The 19,595-nt window shown below is 39.9% G+C and overlaps 1 protein-coding gene across 4 annotated transcripts in view; it reads right to left on the bottom strand.

Moving 5' to 3' along the window:
* The window catches only part of arhgef25a (Rho guanine nucleotide exchange factor 25a), a 53,329-nt gene that overhangs the window by 10,411 nt on the left and 23,323 nt on the right, over nucleotides 1-19,595 (bottom strand). For 2 of the 4 annotated variants that reach the window (XM_088408689.1, XM_088408691.1), the window contains 5 exons: nucleotides 8,855-9,162; nucleotides 7,933-8,046; nucleotides 4,718-4,851; nucleotides 1,569-1,635; nucleotides 87-190 (listed from right to left, as the gene is read on the bottom strand). In XM_088408689.1, coding sequence (XP_088264815.1) covers nucleotides 87-190; nucleotides 1,569-1,635; nucleotides 4,718-4,851; nucleotides 7,933-8,046; nucleotides 8,855-9,162 — 727 coding nt within the window. Of the gene's footprint in view, nucleotides 1-86; nucleotides 191-1,568; nucleotides 1,636-4,717; nucleotides 4,852-7,932; nucleotides 8,047-8,854; nucleotides 9,163-9,246; nucleotides 9,354-19,595 lie in introns of those variants that run through there. The other 2 variants (XM_088408692.1, XM_088408690.1) reach the window with 2 other exon arrangements.

Here is a 19,595-nt window from a genome sequence, read left to right as displayed (position 1 = left end):
GCATGTGATCATTCCTGAGCCATTGTTCCTTTGTCCTCTTCTTAACACAACACAGCAGGCACGAGGAAACAAAATCAAGGGCTCACTCTTTATGCCAGTCAAATATTTGGTGAATGTTCCCAAAAACAATCTTGTCCTTTCCCTTCATGTCCTCCGATATACCTTTGGAATTCATTGTGGCCATGTAGCCCTGCAAGAGAATGACAGAGGTGTGAAGGTATGCTCAAAAATGGGGTACATGTTACAATAATTAGGCGGGAAAGTGAACATTCCATGCAAACCTCACATCCTCATGAGAGTACTTTTTAACTACTGGCCACCAAAGCCAAAGAAGATCACGTTACCATTTTCCAGTCATTGAAACTGCAAAAATCTGTGAGGTGCATATACCCTGGGCCCTAACTTGATGGAGCTCTGCTACAAGGAATCATGGAGGCTGCTTTGCGGTCACCCGGAGCTACCCAACAATCTACTCAAACAGCAGTCGCCCAAGTTGCCTTATCTGGTACGGCAAGTATAATACCAAAATTGTAACCACTTAACCCTCATCCCGAGTCCCAATTAAGTTAACTACCATATTTTTCAGACAATAAGACGCACCTTTTTTCTCATGATTTGAGCCCTGCGGTTTATCAACCAGTGCATCTTATCTGCAGGACTTTTTTTTTTTTTTTTGCTAACTACCAGGATTAAAGTAAATGTGTGTATCTTTCAATGTGTCAATTTATGGCACAATTATGAAATAGAACTAAAATGGTGTGAATCAACAGCTGCACTCAAAAAGGTCTTTAACAATCTAGGATTAAAAATAATGTACATACAGATTACATAAAAAAATCACTTTTTTTGTTTTGAATTGTCTGTATGTGCGACATGTTTAGATGTTCACTTTACTAATAAATCAGGATTGATTTTGAGTTTGAATATTTAACTGCGGTATTCTGTCGGTGTTATGTTGAAAATATCCATCCATCCATTTTCGATAAATATGTTGTTGCTAAACATGCAGGAATTTTCAGTCTGTAGAAGACAGGATGTTACTGTAAGCAGGCAATTAAAAAAAAGTTTAAAATAAAAATACAATTTTAAACTTAAAACTTCCATACACCATCTTTCTGCGTAAATTTCTAATGTTACAACCTGTGGCCGTTAGTCTGGTGCAGTTTTTTGCTCAATTTTTGCTGCTGCATCTTGTATGCCGTTGCGGCTTATAGTCCGAAAAACACTGCTTATAATAAAGATTTTATTCAAATTCACACATTCGTTATGCCAAAAGCAAAGTGCAATTCTTTTTCATGCAAAATTCTTCTACAGTCTCACGTCTGTGAACATAACGGTGCAGCAGTACGTAACACGTCAGCAAATATATTGCAGTATGATACTTTCAGAAGACGACAACCTCTATACGAACCGAAGTATTTCAAGCTGTCTGAGGCAGCGCAAGAGACATCGTCTTGATGCTTCCACCCAAGCTCATAATTCCTCAAATCTGTTTCATACGGGAGACAGCTCTGGCTGGAGAAAAATGCCAAAATTGTGATAAGGATTTTGAGTTCTTTTGGCTTTACCTCCACTATGAGGCCCAGGTCTGCTACATAATGCTTCTCCGTCTCAATAAGCTCCCTCAGTACATACCTGAAAAGAGATGAATGATGAAAGATAAGTGCATGACTGAGCTCATTTTTTCGCAGAGCTAATGCCTGGAATTGCTCTGAGCAGGTCATATACCGAGTAAACATTTGAAAGCAGAATGTTATTCGTTTGTAACTACTGTATATACTGTTCAAGTCTTCTGAACATGTATAAATTGCTGAGAATGGATTCAGATCTCAACTGAAGAAACCCATAACATGCTATATACGTTATATACAACCTATATGTTTTTATGTGTAAGATTTAGAGTGTGAATCTAAGTCTTTTTCATTTAAAAGTAATAAAATAAATGATTATAAATTTCAAAAACTAGCATATAAATGTGTTCTTAATGACCAACAGTAGGTCTAGTTATCATTAAATGATATTACATGGGGGGGTGGCACTCCTCCCGAGGCTGCCATGTTATAGCTACGGACAATGGTAAATGCAGCACCTGCAGCACCTCCTGCTGTCCATAATGAAAAATGGTTTAAATCTTTTGCCGCGTTCAGATGGAGCGCAAAGAGCGAACGGTTTTGTATTGTAGTCAATGACGCGTCGGGCGACGCGATGGAGCGACGCAGAGCGTCGCGCGACAGGCACGGCACGTTATTACACGTGACGCGAGAAGTTAAAAAATTTGAACTTTTGTCGTTTGTCGCGTCGCATCAGCCAACGAATCATGGCGGCTGCTTTGCGGTCACCCGGAGCTACCCAACACGGCCAGCTGAGCTTTTCATACAAAAACAGAGCCAAGCAAGAGCACTCACCTAGCTTGTGGAATGACGGAAGGGAGAACTTGGGACAACTGGTATTTGCAGCGTTTGCTTCCTTCCGTTGTTACTGTGCTAAGCTAACGATAGTGCAGCATTGACAGCACAGTATTTTTAGCACAGAATTGGCCACTTGATTGCGACATTGAAACTTTTTTTTTTCGGCAGACGAGTATTGCCGTAAAGCGAGGGACACGCAGTGTAAAAAAGAAGAATAAAGGTGCTGTCAGAGAAAATATTGTCTCTGCCACATCCCGGAAAAGTCAAAGTTCTCACTAACGCTCTCCCTTTTCTATTCCACTGTAATGGGCACAGCAAGCTCACTCCCCTCCCCTCACGTGACACTGTTGCGTGAAAAGTGAACTTCATCTTGACCTTGCGACAAAACGCCTCACGTAGAGCGTAAACGACGGGCTCCATCTGAACGTGGCATTAAACGTTATCCCTTTAAGGTATCTTGAACTTTGCAAAGTTCAACATCTCAGCTTCACAAACTGTTTTCTTACGTCATCAGTCTAGATACCTCAAACATGAGTAATGCCTTAAAGATGACTAATAATATACCAAAATCAGCCAGTTTTAAGCGAATCCTGGCAATGACAAAACTAAAGACATCCTTGGCATGATCCAAAAGAGTCTTTCCAGGCAAGACTTTACCACAAAATTTCATGGAGACTCTGCTCTGGTTTAATTTTGTTGGATCTCAGTGCTGCATTCAGCACGGTCTGTTACGCTGAACCACTTGGCCAACTGTTAAACAGCTTGAATGCATTGCTTCAATTAGAAGTTAAGCATCTGTGCAGACAAAATGTACTTCCCAAACGCATCATTTCAGAGTCACTTCAATTATTACGATGCCTTACAGGTAGCTTCACTACATACTGTATTATAAAAGCATAAAAAGGTAGAGATTTCTTTAAAAATACATGATTTATTGTCTTCTAACATTTAATTACAGTAGTGATTTAATTCGTTTCCACTCTGTTTCTTCAAGGAATATTGGGTCCACAGTGAAGACAAAATACGATTTGATAAGTTGTGTCTTTAAGTTGTGAATGTATAGGAGTACTTCTTAATTATTTTCTGTGAACCTCCCCCCACAAAAGAAGAAAACATGTTGCACCCCACCAACTCTCCATATCAACACTAAGTAGGATCATTTGTCTATAAATGAGTTATTAGTACACATCTGCACGTGTTTTCCAATTAACATCACAGAAAGAAAGAAAAAATTTACAGTAGATCAATTTACAACAAAGAATGGCTTTATTTAAATAGTTGTTAGTCTGTGCACCAATTTGCCTGAAAATTGAAAAAAAAAAAAAAAAAGCAAAAGAGGTGTGAAGAGGGCACACACAGGAACACCTGTTCCTCCTATTAAATCAGTCCCCTCAGGAAACCCCAACTCATAACAACAGTTGTGCCCGTGGGTGAATTATTTAAAAGAGATGTTTATTGTCCGGCCATATGCTCCCAAACACACCTTTTCGCTGCAAACATTTAGAAACTAATAAATTAAAGGTTGCTGTTCAGTTGACCAACTTGGTGCAAAATCTCTCCTCCCCAATCCCTGAATGAAAATGAAAGTTAAAATGTGAACATCTCCTAAGATAAGGTGGGTGTCCATCTATGCTTGCACGGTGGTACGGGGGCGATGTAATGGTGGTGCGAGGACCTGCTGCAAGGCTCAGGTGACGTTTAGGTGCATGGGCCTCTTATTCTTTTTAAGAGTTAGGTTTACATCTAAGTGAGAACTAAACGATGCCCAAGGGTTTGATGTTTTTTTTTTGTTTGTTTGTTTTTTTTACGACAGCTTAGTTCAGGGCATTAAGCTTAGTTTTCATCCTGCACCATAAAAGCTATACGGCTGCTAAAATGCATGTGCTGTTTTGCATAGAAATTCTGTATTCATTTCAATTGTGAAGAGGTCATGTTATTTTACAAGAACAATTTCAACATGGTTCAGTGTTCAGAGCTTTATGTTCAGACACAAAAATATAAAGATATTATACAATAATCACAGTACATGTTTTGGATTTATGAAAAACTCAGCTGTAGCATATTTTTCTGAGATACGCAAGGCCTCGGAATGATATTAAAACAGGTGGATCGCAACGCCGTACATTAACATTTATTCAACTTTCGGACCTTCAAACGTGGGGGAACTCTGCATAAAATAACATGTCAAAAACTAGACTATACAAAGTAATAGAAATGGAAAGTTTGGTATGCATGGTCTGTGCCCTCACGGACTGTGATTTTTCGGTTTTGCTTCGAGTGTGTGTCTCTATTTCGAATAAAAGACCTACAAGCTTTTCTCGAGTGCACTCCTCCGTTCCTCTTCGGTGTCGGCTACTGCAGACCATTGACTGGAGGTGTCGTCCATCAGGATAGAGCCGCTGTCATCTGGTACAACAGAGGTAGACTGAGTGTCCAGAGTGTCCTGAGGACACAGCCACAGCAAGACAATCAGAAGAAGTGTAAATCAAAGGCGGCACAACATTATTGTGGCATTATGTGGCAAATAATGTGCATGAGCGGCGATAAAGAACAGGCGGTGCAAGATAATGACACAGGTTGCTAAGGTGACGAGAGGCAACGGCAACACATGAGGAGTTGAATGATAAGAAGATCTGACGGAGATAGTCACCGTTATAGATCAGTCAACATCACTCGCAGAGAGATGGAAGGAAGAAGATGAGGCGATAAGCAAGAAAAGTTAGTAGGGCATCTGACAAATGAAGCCGTTAAGAGACTTGATCGAATTTTGACTTCAGAGGTTGAGCTAAATAATTACAGTACATCAGTACAATATTGATTTGTGACCTGATAAATGTTATATTCTTGTTTACCGTTTAACAATTTGAGCCCATATGGCATGCGTCACGAGCACTGGAAGCTTTTATTGTGATGCAACATTACAAGTCCTTCCAATAGAACCAAGGTTTCTCTTGACTAATCAACAGTGATCAGCGGTATCCTGTATTACGGGCTCAAAATGTAAACAGAACACACAGAAACCTGTTTCCGCTACCCCCTGAAATATATAACTATTCCGTAAGAAATGAATTGAGATAGAAATGCGTGTTCAAATGAAGATAAGAACAGGACTGTTTCTTTGGTTGACTCAAACTAAGCGGGCTTCTTCTGAGGGCTTTGTATGTTTTTGCGAAAGAGAACAAGAAATGAGGTGCACAGCAAGAGACCGAGATGCTCCACAGAGACTATGACTCCACTGGCTCATTTTGCCTCGCTAGGAGAGCCTGAGCCAGTCTGACAGGTCGTCCTGGTTCCATGATCACATCCAGATGTGTGGTGGCGAAGCGCACAGGAAGGATAATACCAGTCTCCCTTGGGTGCGTGTTTTGTTTTTCAGCCAGGAAAGCCATAAATAAGGAGCATTGTATCTACAACACTGTGAGACAAACCTTTCCACACTTCCTTTTCCGTACCTGTGTTAAAATGTTTAAGGTTGATGTGAAAACAAAGCTTTCCCCGCAGGTTATACTATGACAAAACTCATAAGGCTGGTTGGCGTTGCTTTTACGTGGTCTTTGTCTGTTATGTTACCATTTATCAGGCTTGCGGTCAAGATACAATGAAGTCATCCAAATATCTGTCAGTGGTGGTCGGTGGTATGACCATTCATTTGACTTGGAAGACGATCCTGCACGAAGGAATCGTTTGTTTAACATGTTCTCATAATGTCAAGAGTCTGAAAAAAAATGCATTTGAGCTGCTTTGTTGTCGGCATCTCGCGCAAGCCAAAGACGACTTTGATGATATCGCCTAATAGCAGTACCACTTATTTCCTCTCGTATGAAGTTATATTGTTGATGTGTTCTAATGTGGGTCAAGATGACTGTACAGCCTGTTCTTCAGGAAAACCATTCATAATTAGTCATCTGTTGCACCAACTTCCTTTTTAGGGGTTTTTGTTGCTCACAACGCAAAATGTTCCATTGACGGAGAAACAATAAACATTACACACCATATACTTGCCAAGGAGTGTGTGTGTGAGAAGGGACATGCAAGATTAGATTAGAGACAATAATGTGTCAAAAAGAGGAAAAGCAACAGGACGTTCATGCTGCTTGTCAGCGGAGGAGAGAAAAAGAGACGTATCGCCCAACTCTAAAATGAGTGATCCAGCTCATAATTGAATCTACCTACACTTCTCCCTCTAAAGGTTGGCGGTACACAGACCAAAGCGCTGACCTCAACTTCCTGATGTAATCTTATTAGGGCCTTTTGATGTGTTGCTGAGACGCAAATTACAACATTTTTCAACTCCAGGGCTCAGATCTCGTTTTTAACTGCATGCAGGCACTGTCGACTCATCTGTGATCCAAACTAAAAACCTATTATAGCTGCTGGCACGGTTGATGGAGACGTACAACATTCCTCTTTTCTTAGTGGAGTAATCTTTCAGCACGTCTGCTATTTTGTACTATTTCTTCTTCACCTACATGTTTTTTTTGTTTTTTAGTAATGTTCTGATTTTGATTCATGCAACTCACAGGTTGCCCCTGACATTGTTCCTTGCGGCCATCCAAAATTGATCACTTTTTAAGATCCTAGTAAGTTCCTAGTAATCCCATTTCTAAGAATTGTTTATTTGCTTGAATGACCATTCTGCTTATCGATCCTCTTGGGGAGTGGGGGGCTGAACCTTTGCTGTTGATTTGGCCGCTCAAATCACCACATCCAATAAAAAAACAAATCTAAGACTGCCGATATTCCGGTGGAAATTAAGACACTTTTGAGGTGCTCTTTTGAATGAGTTGTTGTATCAGTTTTATTTTAATCCCCAAGGTGTTCTTTATTTCATGCACAAATAAGGGTGTTACCGGACCATTTCTACAGTAACCAGAGGTGGCAACAGAGCTGCTGTTAGCTTTTAAGGCCAAGTCAATCTGAGTTGTCGGGGAGAGCCAAGTGGCATCGAAAATGTACTTACCCATACTACGTCACATGCAAGCGCCGCACAAGCATACAGCCAAATAAAGAAATATAAAATAAAACAGTGCTGTATACTTTTCTGTCCCGCAGACTACAATCACGTTGTCCCACCTTGGTTTACTTGCTTGGATTTTTCTGTGTTTGTCTACTTGTGCGGCATTGCTTCATAGATTAACACTGCCACATTCAATTGCATTAGTCATTGCACGTTTTACTAGAGGCCCTTAGAGAAAAAGAGCAATTATGTCTGGGTCGTCACTACAAATAGACCCCATTTCAAATGCTGTCTATTACACTCTGCTGAAATGCACTAAAACTCCTGCGATTGGCTGGCAACCTGTCCGGGCTGTCCCCAGCCTACTGCCCTGAAGACTACTGGGATAGGCACCAGCGACTCTAATGAGGATAAGCAGCGACAGATAATGGATGGATGGATGGAAGGCAATAAAATTCATGCTCCTGATCTGTTTACCAACCGCATCGATAAAGAGATCACATGCACATCTTCTACTTTGATTTTAGTACAAGATGTTACAACGAGGAGTATTTTACAGAGACGGACCTGCGTGTGAGGCAGAGACGTGCAGCCAATCAGCGAATCGGTTATGTAACCGGGGGAACGGAGTGTCGCCGGCGACAGATCCTCAGGGCTAGCCAGGCCATCTTTCCACTCCTGCTGTGCACAAACATACATCCATGAGTCAGAATAAATGAGTGTCACGAGTTCTTGTCAGGCACCATGAATTCAGGTATGAAATATGTTTGACTCACAGATGTAATATTAACTTCCAGCATAACCTGCTAAACCCCACATGTATATGTTTATATCACCTAACATGACAGAGATGTGTAAGATCCACAACCACACATTTAAAAAAAAAAGATAAGCTGAGCTCGGTTCCTGGTTTGCGCAGTTAATATCACGCCTATTGACCTTTCATGAAGCACAGCAATCAGCATTGAAATATTTCACACAGAGACAGGTATTTTTTTAAGATGGCCAAGTAGTGCATAATTAATCAAATTATAATCAACAGTATCAGATCATGTTTGGGAGCAAAAGTTCAGCTTTTTGATATATACGATACAACCTTTCTACAGCAAATTAATTTAATTGCAGCCAACATGTCTAATGGCAAAGAAAAGAAAATGAAAAATCCTGTGGAAATCTGCATAACAGCATATCTCTTATATAAGATGTAGCTGATGTGTTACATTCATCCATTAAATGCATTAAATCCATTAAATACTGCAATATCTAGAAAAAAAACATACATTGAGCTAATGACAATAACATTAGCCCACAGTGTATTGGATTAAAATTTACTACACATTTCTGATCTTTGGTTGCAAAATCAGGTAAAAAAAAAAAAAAAAAAAAGTGTTTTTCATTTCCCCCTTAAAAGCAGCATACTAAAGTTTCAAAAATACATACATTGAATTATGTGTTTGCATCCAACAAAATGAACATTTTCACTGCTCACCGGCTCTGTATGCGTAACAGGCAGGATGGAGAGAGGTTCGCCGGGCCTCGGGGTGCTGCCGCCATCCTGGCTTTGACTGTGGGACGGAAGAGGAGGAGGCTTTCCCTCCAGTTTGCGAATCTGACGCTCCCCTTTGGACGTGGCCCCGGCACTGAGCTTGCGAACTGGATTTGTCAGCCATTTCTTCAGGGTGCTTACAGAGCGCTTGGAGCCTGGGGAGCTCGGGGCCGAGCTGCTCGAAGCCAGCGGAGGCAAGGATGCCACAGAAGTAGAAATGCTACCTTCACTGCCTGCTGCCGAATAGGAGTCTGGAGAAAGAGCAAAGAAAGCAGAAGCTGATCACACTGGGCCCCCCGATAGAAAATAAAGGTACATCACAATGCCGTCCTTACTCTTCATATTCACTGCACATGCATCAAAAATATCAATGAATCAGCCTCAGTATGAGCATTTCGTGTGTGCCCATTGCAAAAAGGAGGGCAGTGGTGCAGGTCGCTAGAAGGTGCCTGGAGAACTGGAAGTGGAGAGAAATCAAAACAAAGAGTGGATATATAAAAATAGACAGCCCCCACTCGAAGACACAGCTGCGCTCCTGCAAACAGACGCTCTGTTTACAGGAAGCAGAGCATTTTCAGTTTGAATACAATCGTGCCATCAGATGAAAGGTCGAAAAATGTTCTGATCAGTACAGTGTAGAAGAAACACTGTACAGTGTGATGATGACCGAAACACTCCAGAATCACTATGATGTCAGACATACAAAGGAAGTGACCCTGGCCTGAACGAAGTCGGGGAAGCAGACGTTTGCTCGACTTTGAGTGTTTATATCACCTAAAATGACAGAGATGTGTAAGATCCACAATCACACATTTTAAAAAAAGGAATTTGCTCGACTTTGGTTCATTAAAGGAAAAAAAAAAGAAAAGACTTTGGATTGTATGGTTCGTTGTTTGTTTAGTCCCCGATCTCCATCCTGTTGCATTCCCCCCGAACCCAACTGCCTTCCTCAAGATCAAACAATCATCTCTTCCTCCAAGTGTTTTGAAGACATACATCTTATTGGCTCTGGCCTGAGTGTTGACCCTTAATCACTCCTTTCCAACAGATGGAGAAACATTCCAGCTGTTTCTAAAGGGGCATTTTGAAGAATTTGTGAAAGCAGATAAAACCTTTGACTGTTATCTTTTCAGTCAAAACACAGAGAAATGGTTCCTTTTGAAAATGCAAGTACAGCATAGGGCTGCTGCTCTGTGTGTGTGTCATATGAGAAAATGAGCTTGAAAAGATAGGCATACACTTAAGATGACCACTGAAGAAACCTTACACCATAATTCAAATCCCAAACAATTAGAATGTAGATTTGGATTGAGTAGTTGGTGCACATGTACGTGGTATGAATGCGTATGACATACGCTTGTGGAGTTTTTATCTATTCAATTCCCACTCACTGATGTGTGTGTTTGTGTTTTGTGTCCTGGTTGGTGATGTGTGGAGTCTGCTTTCATTCAAATTCAAATGGAAATGGCTCCAACTCACCTGCAACCCTTCAACAGGCTAAGCATTACGGAAAATAAATGAATGGAATTTTAGGCGCATTTATCGCTTGTTCAGTATCTTGACTATTTTGGGGTTCTCCACATCACTCTGACAGAATTTTAGCCAAGGGATGGCACATTCCTAACGAAGTGGTCATGCAATGCAGTCACCATCTGGGTGAAACACATTTGATATGAATATTGGTAAGATTTGACAAAATATCGCACAGAATTAAAGGTAAACATGAATGGTAACCTCAAAGGAGAAGCATGTTTGAAATAAGTGTTTCGACACATGATTATGAAATCGATGTACCTATTATCAATACTTGCCCCTATTTATTGAGCAAAATGTGCTCGCGTATTTAGAGAACACATCTTTGTGGTTTGCTAACAAAGATTCCTCCAGCATATTTCCACAAGAGGGACATACTTTTTTCCTATAATCTTGTCACATCTGGCAAAGCCCACCTCGCTCCACAACAAAGACCATTGAGATTGAGAAGGTCTGCGGCAACCCCCGCACCATTTCTGAAGGTCCTCGGAATGTATGCAAACTATTCTGGCACATATATCTTTGAATCATTGCACTAACCCTCCAACCACGAGTGACTTTTCTGTCTTCTAACAATCTCTAGGGAAGCTGAGGATTGTGTTTCCCAAAGTTCCCTGCATGGCTTCACCCAGCCTAATACTGTTTCAAAAGAGCTCCAGACATATGCGGAGAGCGCTTATCCAAAAAGCAGAGAAGGTGAAGAGAGGCTGACACTTGTTCAATGAGCCGTTGACAGAGTGGAGAGAACGTGTGAAGCACTTCATCAGAATGAAATGGCGACTCTGAATAAAGTACAGATTTTTTTGACGCATAGTAGATTCATCATATCTACATCTGTCACCATGGCAACTGCAGTTTACCAGTTGACCCCACAAACTTTCGATATGATTTTGAAACTTTCAACTACCTACCATAATGAGATCTATGGAAGCTTTTAGACACAGCAACTAGAAAGCACAAAGGAGAATGACAAGCTCCCCCTCAAAGCCAAATGCTCCTCTGACTATATTGATGTCTTAGTTATTTTACACTACACACCCACGATGTGGAAATTAGCAGCAAAAAAGTCTCCCTGCTCTCCTTCGACCCTGCTGTGTGCTGATACTGCCTAGTGCTATTCATAATGGAGCTTCAAAGCAAAGCTTACCCACAGTGATTTAGTTAATGCAGCTTAACTATAGTGCTTGTGACAGTTACGAAGCAGCAGGCAGGAGCAAACTGCTCTCTATTTTTCTCATTTAGATATGTAGGCCGTGATGTGGTTCACTCACGCATGGTGGAGAATTGTGGAGAACCCTTCGCGGGCAAATGTATATTCATTGCTGATCAGAGAAATGTCACAGTGACAATCAACAATTATCTTTGATTATTTTAATGCCAGTGCCGTAATGACTATGATTATGCTGCTTAAGAGGAGTTGTTCCATCTTATTCATGTCGCTCATCAACTCATATATAAAGTTGCGCTGTCCTTCGATAGACACAAAAAAGTTGAGGGAGAATCAACAGTGCCTCGCAGCATACAAATTTGCCTCAGTTGCTTGGTGACATGGTCAATCAAGAATCAACTCAAAACAAATGGAACAAATTCTAAACAATCAATCGATGGATGCTTTTATATTCATGGCCACTATTAACCTGGCCTCCATCCCTCACTTCTATTAAACAACTTAATTGTATTACACGTATTACACAACAATGGCGTTTTTGGGACAATTTTACGGCTAATGTATAAAAGCTGAAACCTTGAGCATGTGTTGTGTTTACGTCAAGCATGCATCAGTACACCACAACCAAAACTCCACTGGTAAACCAGAGGTTTGTCTGTGCTTATGACACATTTGGTCAGAGGAGTATTCGTTCTGGTCAAATGTATTTTCAAATACATTTGAACATATTCGCAAATCCGGTTGTCAACAGCCCGTAGCAAATGCTATGTATGTATAACATTTAGCTTACAAGTGTTTGGATGCATTTGAAAACATGAAAAAAATCACTATTGTATTGACTCACTATTAGTTACTACAGAATTAGCATTAATGTTTGTTTTGTTTTGTTTTGGATTTCGGTGTATTAAATCTAATGTATTATTTTTTTCATGTTCAACTATGAAAGAGCTCAGCTGCAACTTTTCTTGAGGCAGCGTGTGAAAAGGAAGTTTTTTATTTTGGAAAAACTTGCAGCCTGCTCAATAAAAAATATATCATTCTGAAATTGGAACGTTTACATGAGCAATTATTTTTTATTTTGAAATGTTTCATAAATCTCGTCATATCTCCTTCTCGTGGACTCAATCTTGCGAGACATCTCGTCTCGTGGAATTCGTATCCACATGCCCGTGCCTACTACCTACGTTCGAACGTACGTATGTAAATGCATTCAAACATTTAAATATGTTTTAATCTAATGTACTTGCAATTATATCTTAATAAGTTAGCCAGTTAAATGATACTTATACTTTTGACAGCTCCACGGCCACTTCCTGATAGAACAAGCAGCTGTTGCACATACAAAATGCATTGTATGCATTGTTAAGTATTTTTTTTTGTAGTTTTTTTTTTTGTTTGCTGCGTTCATTTTGTTGTGCCTAGTTTTCAGGAACCCAAGGGAAAAGACATTTTTATAAGATCATCATGGTGTATGAGATTGTGCTAAATTTAATTAACAAGTGACTTGCCCAGTCATGTAAGATGGACTAAATATCTGGCAGAATATTCTCCAGAGAAACTTGACTAAATCAAACTGTTGTGTTTTGTGTTAAAAAAATAAAAAAGTGGAGAGCAAGCAAACATCAAACCACAAAAGCAAAACAGCTTTGAGTGAGTGGATAGGGATAGATGGGCTTCAAGCATTCCTCCTGCTTTGTTTGATCCAACTTTCCTTTATTATTGATCACTTGGTCTGAGAGTGCTGCTGAGCGGACAAATCGGGCTAAAAGCGTCGCAAGTAATGGAGCATACTTGTTCACAGCACCTCCACGTGGGAGATCTCTGTCGTCTCAAAGGCACCGTCGCACACACGAGGCAGCAGGGTCTGCAGCAAGCAGATGGTTTTACAGTCATCGCAACTTAAACATATCCATCCGAGCCATTGCCAATCAATGGCAGCACCTCAGATTACATAAAAGATTAAGAGAATAAGAGAATAACATAATGCATATCCATCTGTCCTGCCTCTCTCTCTCTCTCTCTCTCTCTCTCTCTCTCTCTCTCTCTCTCTCTCTCTCTCTCTCTCTCTCTCTCTCTCTCTCTCTCTCTCCCTGCCAACTTTATTCTGTTCTTATCCAACACTACTGGGATATTGCATTTCACCCACTCAGAGGAAATGGACACTCAGCAAGGAGGATGTGCAGACTGAAAAAAAGACAACAAGGCAATTAGTATCACTCTTATGGACTGGAAACCCCAGACGTTATTGTTGTGATAGATTCCATAGATAGACAGCTGTCATTCCCAAAGAAAAGAGAACTTGGTACTTCTACAGCTCCACAATGTTTTCTTTTCACTGTTTATCAGGACTTTAAAAGTCAGTGGGCCTGGCCAAAATTACACTTTGTACCTATTTTGACAGTAAGAACAAGAGAAAATAGTGGGTTTGGCCCACAGAAACATGTCTGAATGGGGTAAATTATCACCTAACTCAGGGCCCGTATATGCCAAAAAAATGCATGGCCCTTTTAAGACAGAGTCTACATCACCAATCGAAGGACAATTTGCCCAATTTTATTTCTTACTTCTTTCGAAATGCAGTTGTTGATTTGGTTTGCTCTGATCTTCTTACTACTGCCACCGACTTACATTGGTTTTATTTTGTTTGCTCATTACTCATTTCTGTAACGTTTCTAGAAATCGATGCAGATTAAATGGATTCCAAACTTTTTTCACATACTGGAAGCACAGAATTGCCAACATTTCTTAGTAAAAATTAAGTGCCAAGAGTTCGGCTCTGCGTGACTCACAATTTTCAAAGACACATCCAAATGTATTCGGACTGAGTGAGAACAATGAACATACCCTTTCTCGAGTGTGGGGCATTGGTAATTTTTATTGAATAAATGTTCACTGGATGAACTAATAAAAGTTTCCACTGACACAATCCAAAAGTTTCCTGTATCTGTCATGAGTGGGCGTCCCAAAGCGTTTGTCCAGATAGTGTGTGTGTTTACATTTTCTTCATGTAGACCTGTGATTAATACATACAGTCCAGTTGACTTAACTCGCCTGTCTCTCACCCTTCCTCTTTCCTTCCACTTCATCTTGGCCACCCCTTCACCCCACTGCTGGAAGTCCTCCCACAAAATACTTTTACCCTGCGACTGTGTATTGTGTACTCTGTATCCATCTGCACTGCAGCAATGGCCGGGTCGTCCCTCTGGGTTGTCGACACATAAGCACTGCTCCGCCAGCCACAAATCTGCTGAGAGCTGCATATGCAGGCGAAAGCAACTTGGCAGATAAAGCGGACGTTTCCCCTCAGACTGAACTGATGGAAGATCATGACAGCATGTCTACTGCAACTTTGAATCTGTACATGTAATCTGCATGGAGGATGAGGTAAAGAAACTACTATAAACTAAAAAAGAGAAATGATTATTCAGAGAAGGTAGAAAAAAGCCAAGCAGGCTAGGCTATGTCCACGCGGATGTGTATCACCAAAGTGTTTTGTTGTTGTTTTAGCTCAAACATTGCAGTTGAAAGTTTTCTTTAAAAAAAAAATGAAATAAATTGTATCGTAAAATCACAACGTGTTAATCTCACTTCGAATCTGTGTCGATGTTTTACAGAGTAGAGGTTCTACTTGTCTTAACACCATACAAATGTCTCCTTTCCTGATTTACTTTTGCACTCGCTGCAATAGTTGTGGATGAAGTTACATTACATTGGCTTCTTTTTCTGTTCAGGTTGATTCCCGTGACATAGCTTTGGACACATTGCTTGAGATGAGCCTTAGCCTTGGATAAAATCTTTCGTGGACTGAGCAGATCCGTGTGTAAAAAGGAAAATAGGTGCATGTTCTTTTTCAAATCTACCAAAACAAACCATTTCTTATCCTAATCACAAAAGCATGTTAGTGTATGTGTGTCTGTGTACTGTGTCTGTGTTTAATAAGCAACAGTGCACAGAGACAGACAAGGGAACAGAGATTGCCTGTCCTCCTACTGACCCACTTTTGGAGTAGACGCACCGTCATGCTTCCAGGAGCACACGGTCTCGGTTAAGTAACGGAGGAAGAAGATAATCAGCGTAGAGAAAGAAAAGAGGTCTTCAGAAGAGAAAGTGTTGCATGAGTCCCTCCTTCTGTGAAGCAACTCAAACCCGTCCTTGTGAAAGAGTCCCAAGTGATGGCTGGCTCCACCACTGCGCAATCAACATAGAGAAAGAGGTCCAATTCAAGGGTCTAAGATTGTGCTTCAATGTCACCCTGGCTGTGTACTCTAGCCACAATTCCAAATGTTGCCTGCACCTTTGAAAGCCAACTTTCTTTGGAAAAATACGTAATCAATTCATTAAATTCATCAGCAATGAATTTGAGTACTCTTGACAAGCACTTACCAATATTCCCAAAATATACGACACACTTTTTCCCCCCATAAAATGAAGGCTGAAGGTGTAGGTGCATCCTATAAACGGTAACCTAAAAATCTGATTTTTTTTTTTAATGTAAAATCAGTATGTTCCCGTCATTTCGCAGTTGTTTAAGCTTTATTCATATTGGTGTAATAACTATTGTTTGTACATGAAAGAAAGAGGGGGAGTTACACAACTCAGAGGGGCTCTGCTGTAAATATGTTGTTCACTTGTGCACTTGGACGGCAGGAGAGCACTTGGTAGCATGCACACACATACAAAAAGACACACACACTAACATCCTCCCTGTTGATCATCTTAATGATTATCCATGCAGAAGGGAAAGAGAATGACTCACACGTTGGCAAACAAGGCTGCCATCAAGTCCGACAAGGGTTGAGGACATAGAGCAAATGAAAAGTGATAGTGATTCCAAATGGCAAATGCTGTCGTCATGATGTACGCGCATGAGATCTGAGGTCAAGTGGTGCTAGCCCAGTGGTTCTCAAATGGGGGTAATAGTACCCCAGGGGGTACTTGAAGGAACATCCGTGTACTGGAGATTTTTAATAAAACAAACACACATGCAAATGTCCTTTAAAAATAATTATTGAATTCATTAATTCATTAATTAAGTTTCAGAAAAATATAGTTCACAATACAAATTTTATGTTCAGTAGGTTATTCAATTTAATTATTGTAAAAAACAAGATTCTACCCATACTAGAAAGGTTTGACCCAGCTTGTCACTGCCTCCTCTCGTTACCTGTCAAGTTAATGATTTATTTTTGTGAACACATCCCTATTATGATAGCAAAAGAAAACACTTTAAGTTGAATATTTTTCTGTGGATAAATATTTATTTATAATTGTTTGGTTTTGTAGAAAAACGTATTAATAATTAAGTTCATGATTTTTTTTAAATCAAAAAAAGTTTGAAAGGGTCTAAAGTTTAAAAAATTCGGCACTGAAAGTATGTTTTAAGTCTTTTATTTTCAAACTCAAAAACGCTTTGCCCTGGTTAAGGGGTACTTGGCTGAAAACATAATTCACAGGGGGTACGTCACTGAAAAAAGGATTGAGAACTACTGGTCTCGACTCCAGTACGCCATTGGCCCCTGGTGTTCGCAGATCTCCACTAGGAGTCAATAACACACATGGTTAGGGTTTGGGTTAAGAGTTAATAATATTATTAGTATTACGTCCACCTTATTTACTGTAATCGCGATTTGCAGTGATGTCTTGGGACACGAAGGACCTGATAGGTTTTTACAAACTACAAGCCGCTGTTTGGAACGGTTTTTGTTTGTTTTGCTTTAACTTGAAAGCAAAAAATCTGAGTGCTATATGGTAGCAGTGAACTCTGGAAGATAGTGAACAATTCTTTAAAACAGAAACTACGAGCCATTTATCACCACTCCAGTAAAAGTTTATGATCAAAGTACTGAATTACACATACACTTAAAACACCCTTGTAGACTATCTACGTAAAAACGTTTTTGGGATCCAGTTTCAGATGTGCACCTACCTGAATAAACATAATTGAGAAAACTCAACACAATATTTCGGTGTAAAGTATTTTAATTAAAAAAAATATAATAATAATAATAATAATAATAATAATAATACAGTCAAGTACAGAGCCTTAACATGACCCATAAAGAAGATTGCAGCATGAATAACTTTTAAGTTATCTTTTGAGTATGCTTATACTTAAAAGGAAAATAATGATATGTGATGACAGAACAAAGCATTGTATGAGTCATGTTTGCACATCTGTGTGAACGGGGATCCTTTTGGCGTGGTTGTCGTCCATAATAGAAAAAAAAAAAAAATCTTTCATTTGTTGATGGCCTTTGAAAATATGGAGCTACTTGTCGACTTTGGGGACTAAAGGTTCAAGTGACGCAAAGATGAAATGGAAGCACTCATAGCCGTGTCAGTATTCAGCACAAATGTGGATGTCGTGTGCAGTACAACTGAGCTAAGCATGAGAGGGCCACCAATGCAGACGTACACGTGGAACACCAACCCACACATGTGCCCCTGCAGCGTAGAACCCGCGCTGCGAGTGCGGTTCTCAGTCAGACATGATGGGCTTTCCAGACAAATATTGTCATTCCTTTCCATGGCTCGCCACTTCACTTCCCGCTCATCCCCATAGCAACAAAACCCAAAAAGAGAAAGTGAGGGATGGCCACACAAAAGGTTATTCAACAGTAAGTAAGATGAGAAAACAACCTACATTTGAGAGCACAAATAAACACACATGACGTTTTGGTGTCATAGTATACATTTTCTGTCAATATTTTTGCTGAAACATCTGTGGTTGTTGTTATTTGTAAAACAATACTGTAGGCACATAAGATGACTTCATTTCAAATTCTAAATCCTCCGCACCTGTCAGCCATTGACTGCTTCACTTTAAATCTGGCACTGGAAGCAGAGCGCTTCTGCCTCTGGCCATTAGGAGGATTTCTCACGAATACACAAAATCCTTCAGTGGGAGAATCCATTCACAGGCCACACTGAATATGACCTGCATTTTGAATGAAAATGTGGCATGTAGAGCCTGTGAAATGTATCTAACAAGACCTGGGTAAAACCTGATATTCTCTCTTTCGATTTCCGAGTACTGAACCAAAATCAGTACAGTGTACTGGTTTAGGTTTTTGCAGATGTTGTGCAAAATTATGTATTTTATCATTTTGAGAAGGAGAAAAATCGGCCAATGAAGACTGACAAAGATGCTATAACTGGGTTTTTATAAGAAAAAGATTTTCCGACGGTATAGGGTACAAATTGTATGGCAACAATGCACCCCTGGTAAGGGTTTAGTTTTTTCTTTTTTTTTTCTTTTTTTTTTTTTTTTTTTACTTTTATTTCTCAGAGTAAAAGCCAACGTCGCTTAACCCACCCCCCTACTTCATTTTGGGGGAACTTTACAAAAACGCTGTTATAAGTCTACCTCTATTATAAGTCTAGTATAAGGAATGAATACTGCTCTCAGAATGTTCTCCGGGTGTATGTTTCACACTGACTCTATGTTAATGAATTTGAGTCTGTTTTTTAAAGATTTATAATATGGTGTTGGATTTGTGCCACAATTACGAACACATAAGAAGAGATGTTGAGCAATTAAACGTGTTTAGAGTGCAGCCAAGTGCTCCCCTGCCGAGTGTCCATCGGAAGAAAACATCGTTTGAAACAACAAAAAAGCTCACGCGCTTACCCATTGGGCAATGTAAGCGGATATTACGGGTAAATGAACCTAGGTGGCACCAAAAATCAGGTGAAACGTGACTTTCCATATAAATACTATCTATTGAATGCAGAGATGACGTCTTATGTTATTTTTTATTATTTTTGCTGTTCAATCAATTGTCAAAGTACTGTCCCGTTCATCCAGCCTCCAATTTAAATGATTGAACAACCATAATAGGTGACAGCTCTATTAAAATGGGTCCCATTAGTTTAAATGTCATCTGTCACATACACTACAAGTAAAAAGCAAGGTTTTGCTGAGCTTGAATATACTAAATAATGCCTTTTATTAGAGAATCTAAAAACTTAAAATCTTGAATT

Source organism: Hippichthys cyanospilos, chromosome 2 (assembly GCF_059441005.1).
Source record: "Hippichthys cyanospilos isolate Australia breed blue-spotted pipefish chromosome 2, RoL_Hcya_1.0, whole genome shotgun sequence".
In the NCBI taxonomy this organism is placed as follows: domain Eukaryota; kingdom Metazoa; phylum Chordata; class Actinopteri; order Syngnathiformes; family Syngnathidae; genus Hippichthys; species Hippichthys cyanospilos.
Note: the sequence above shows the minus strand (reverse complement) of the source record. Positions and strands in the feature narration are given on the sequence as shown.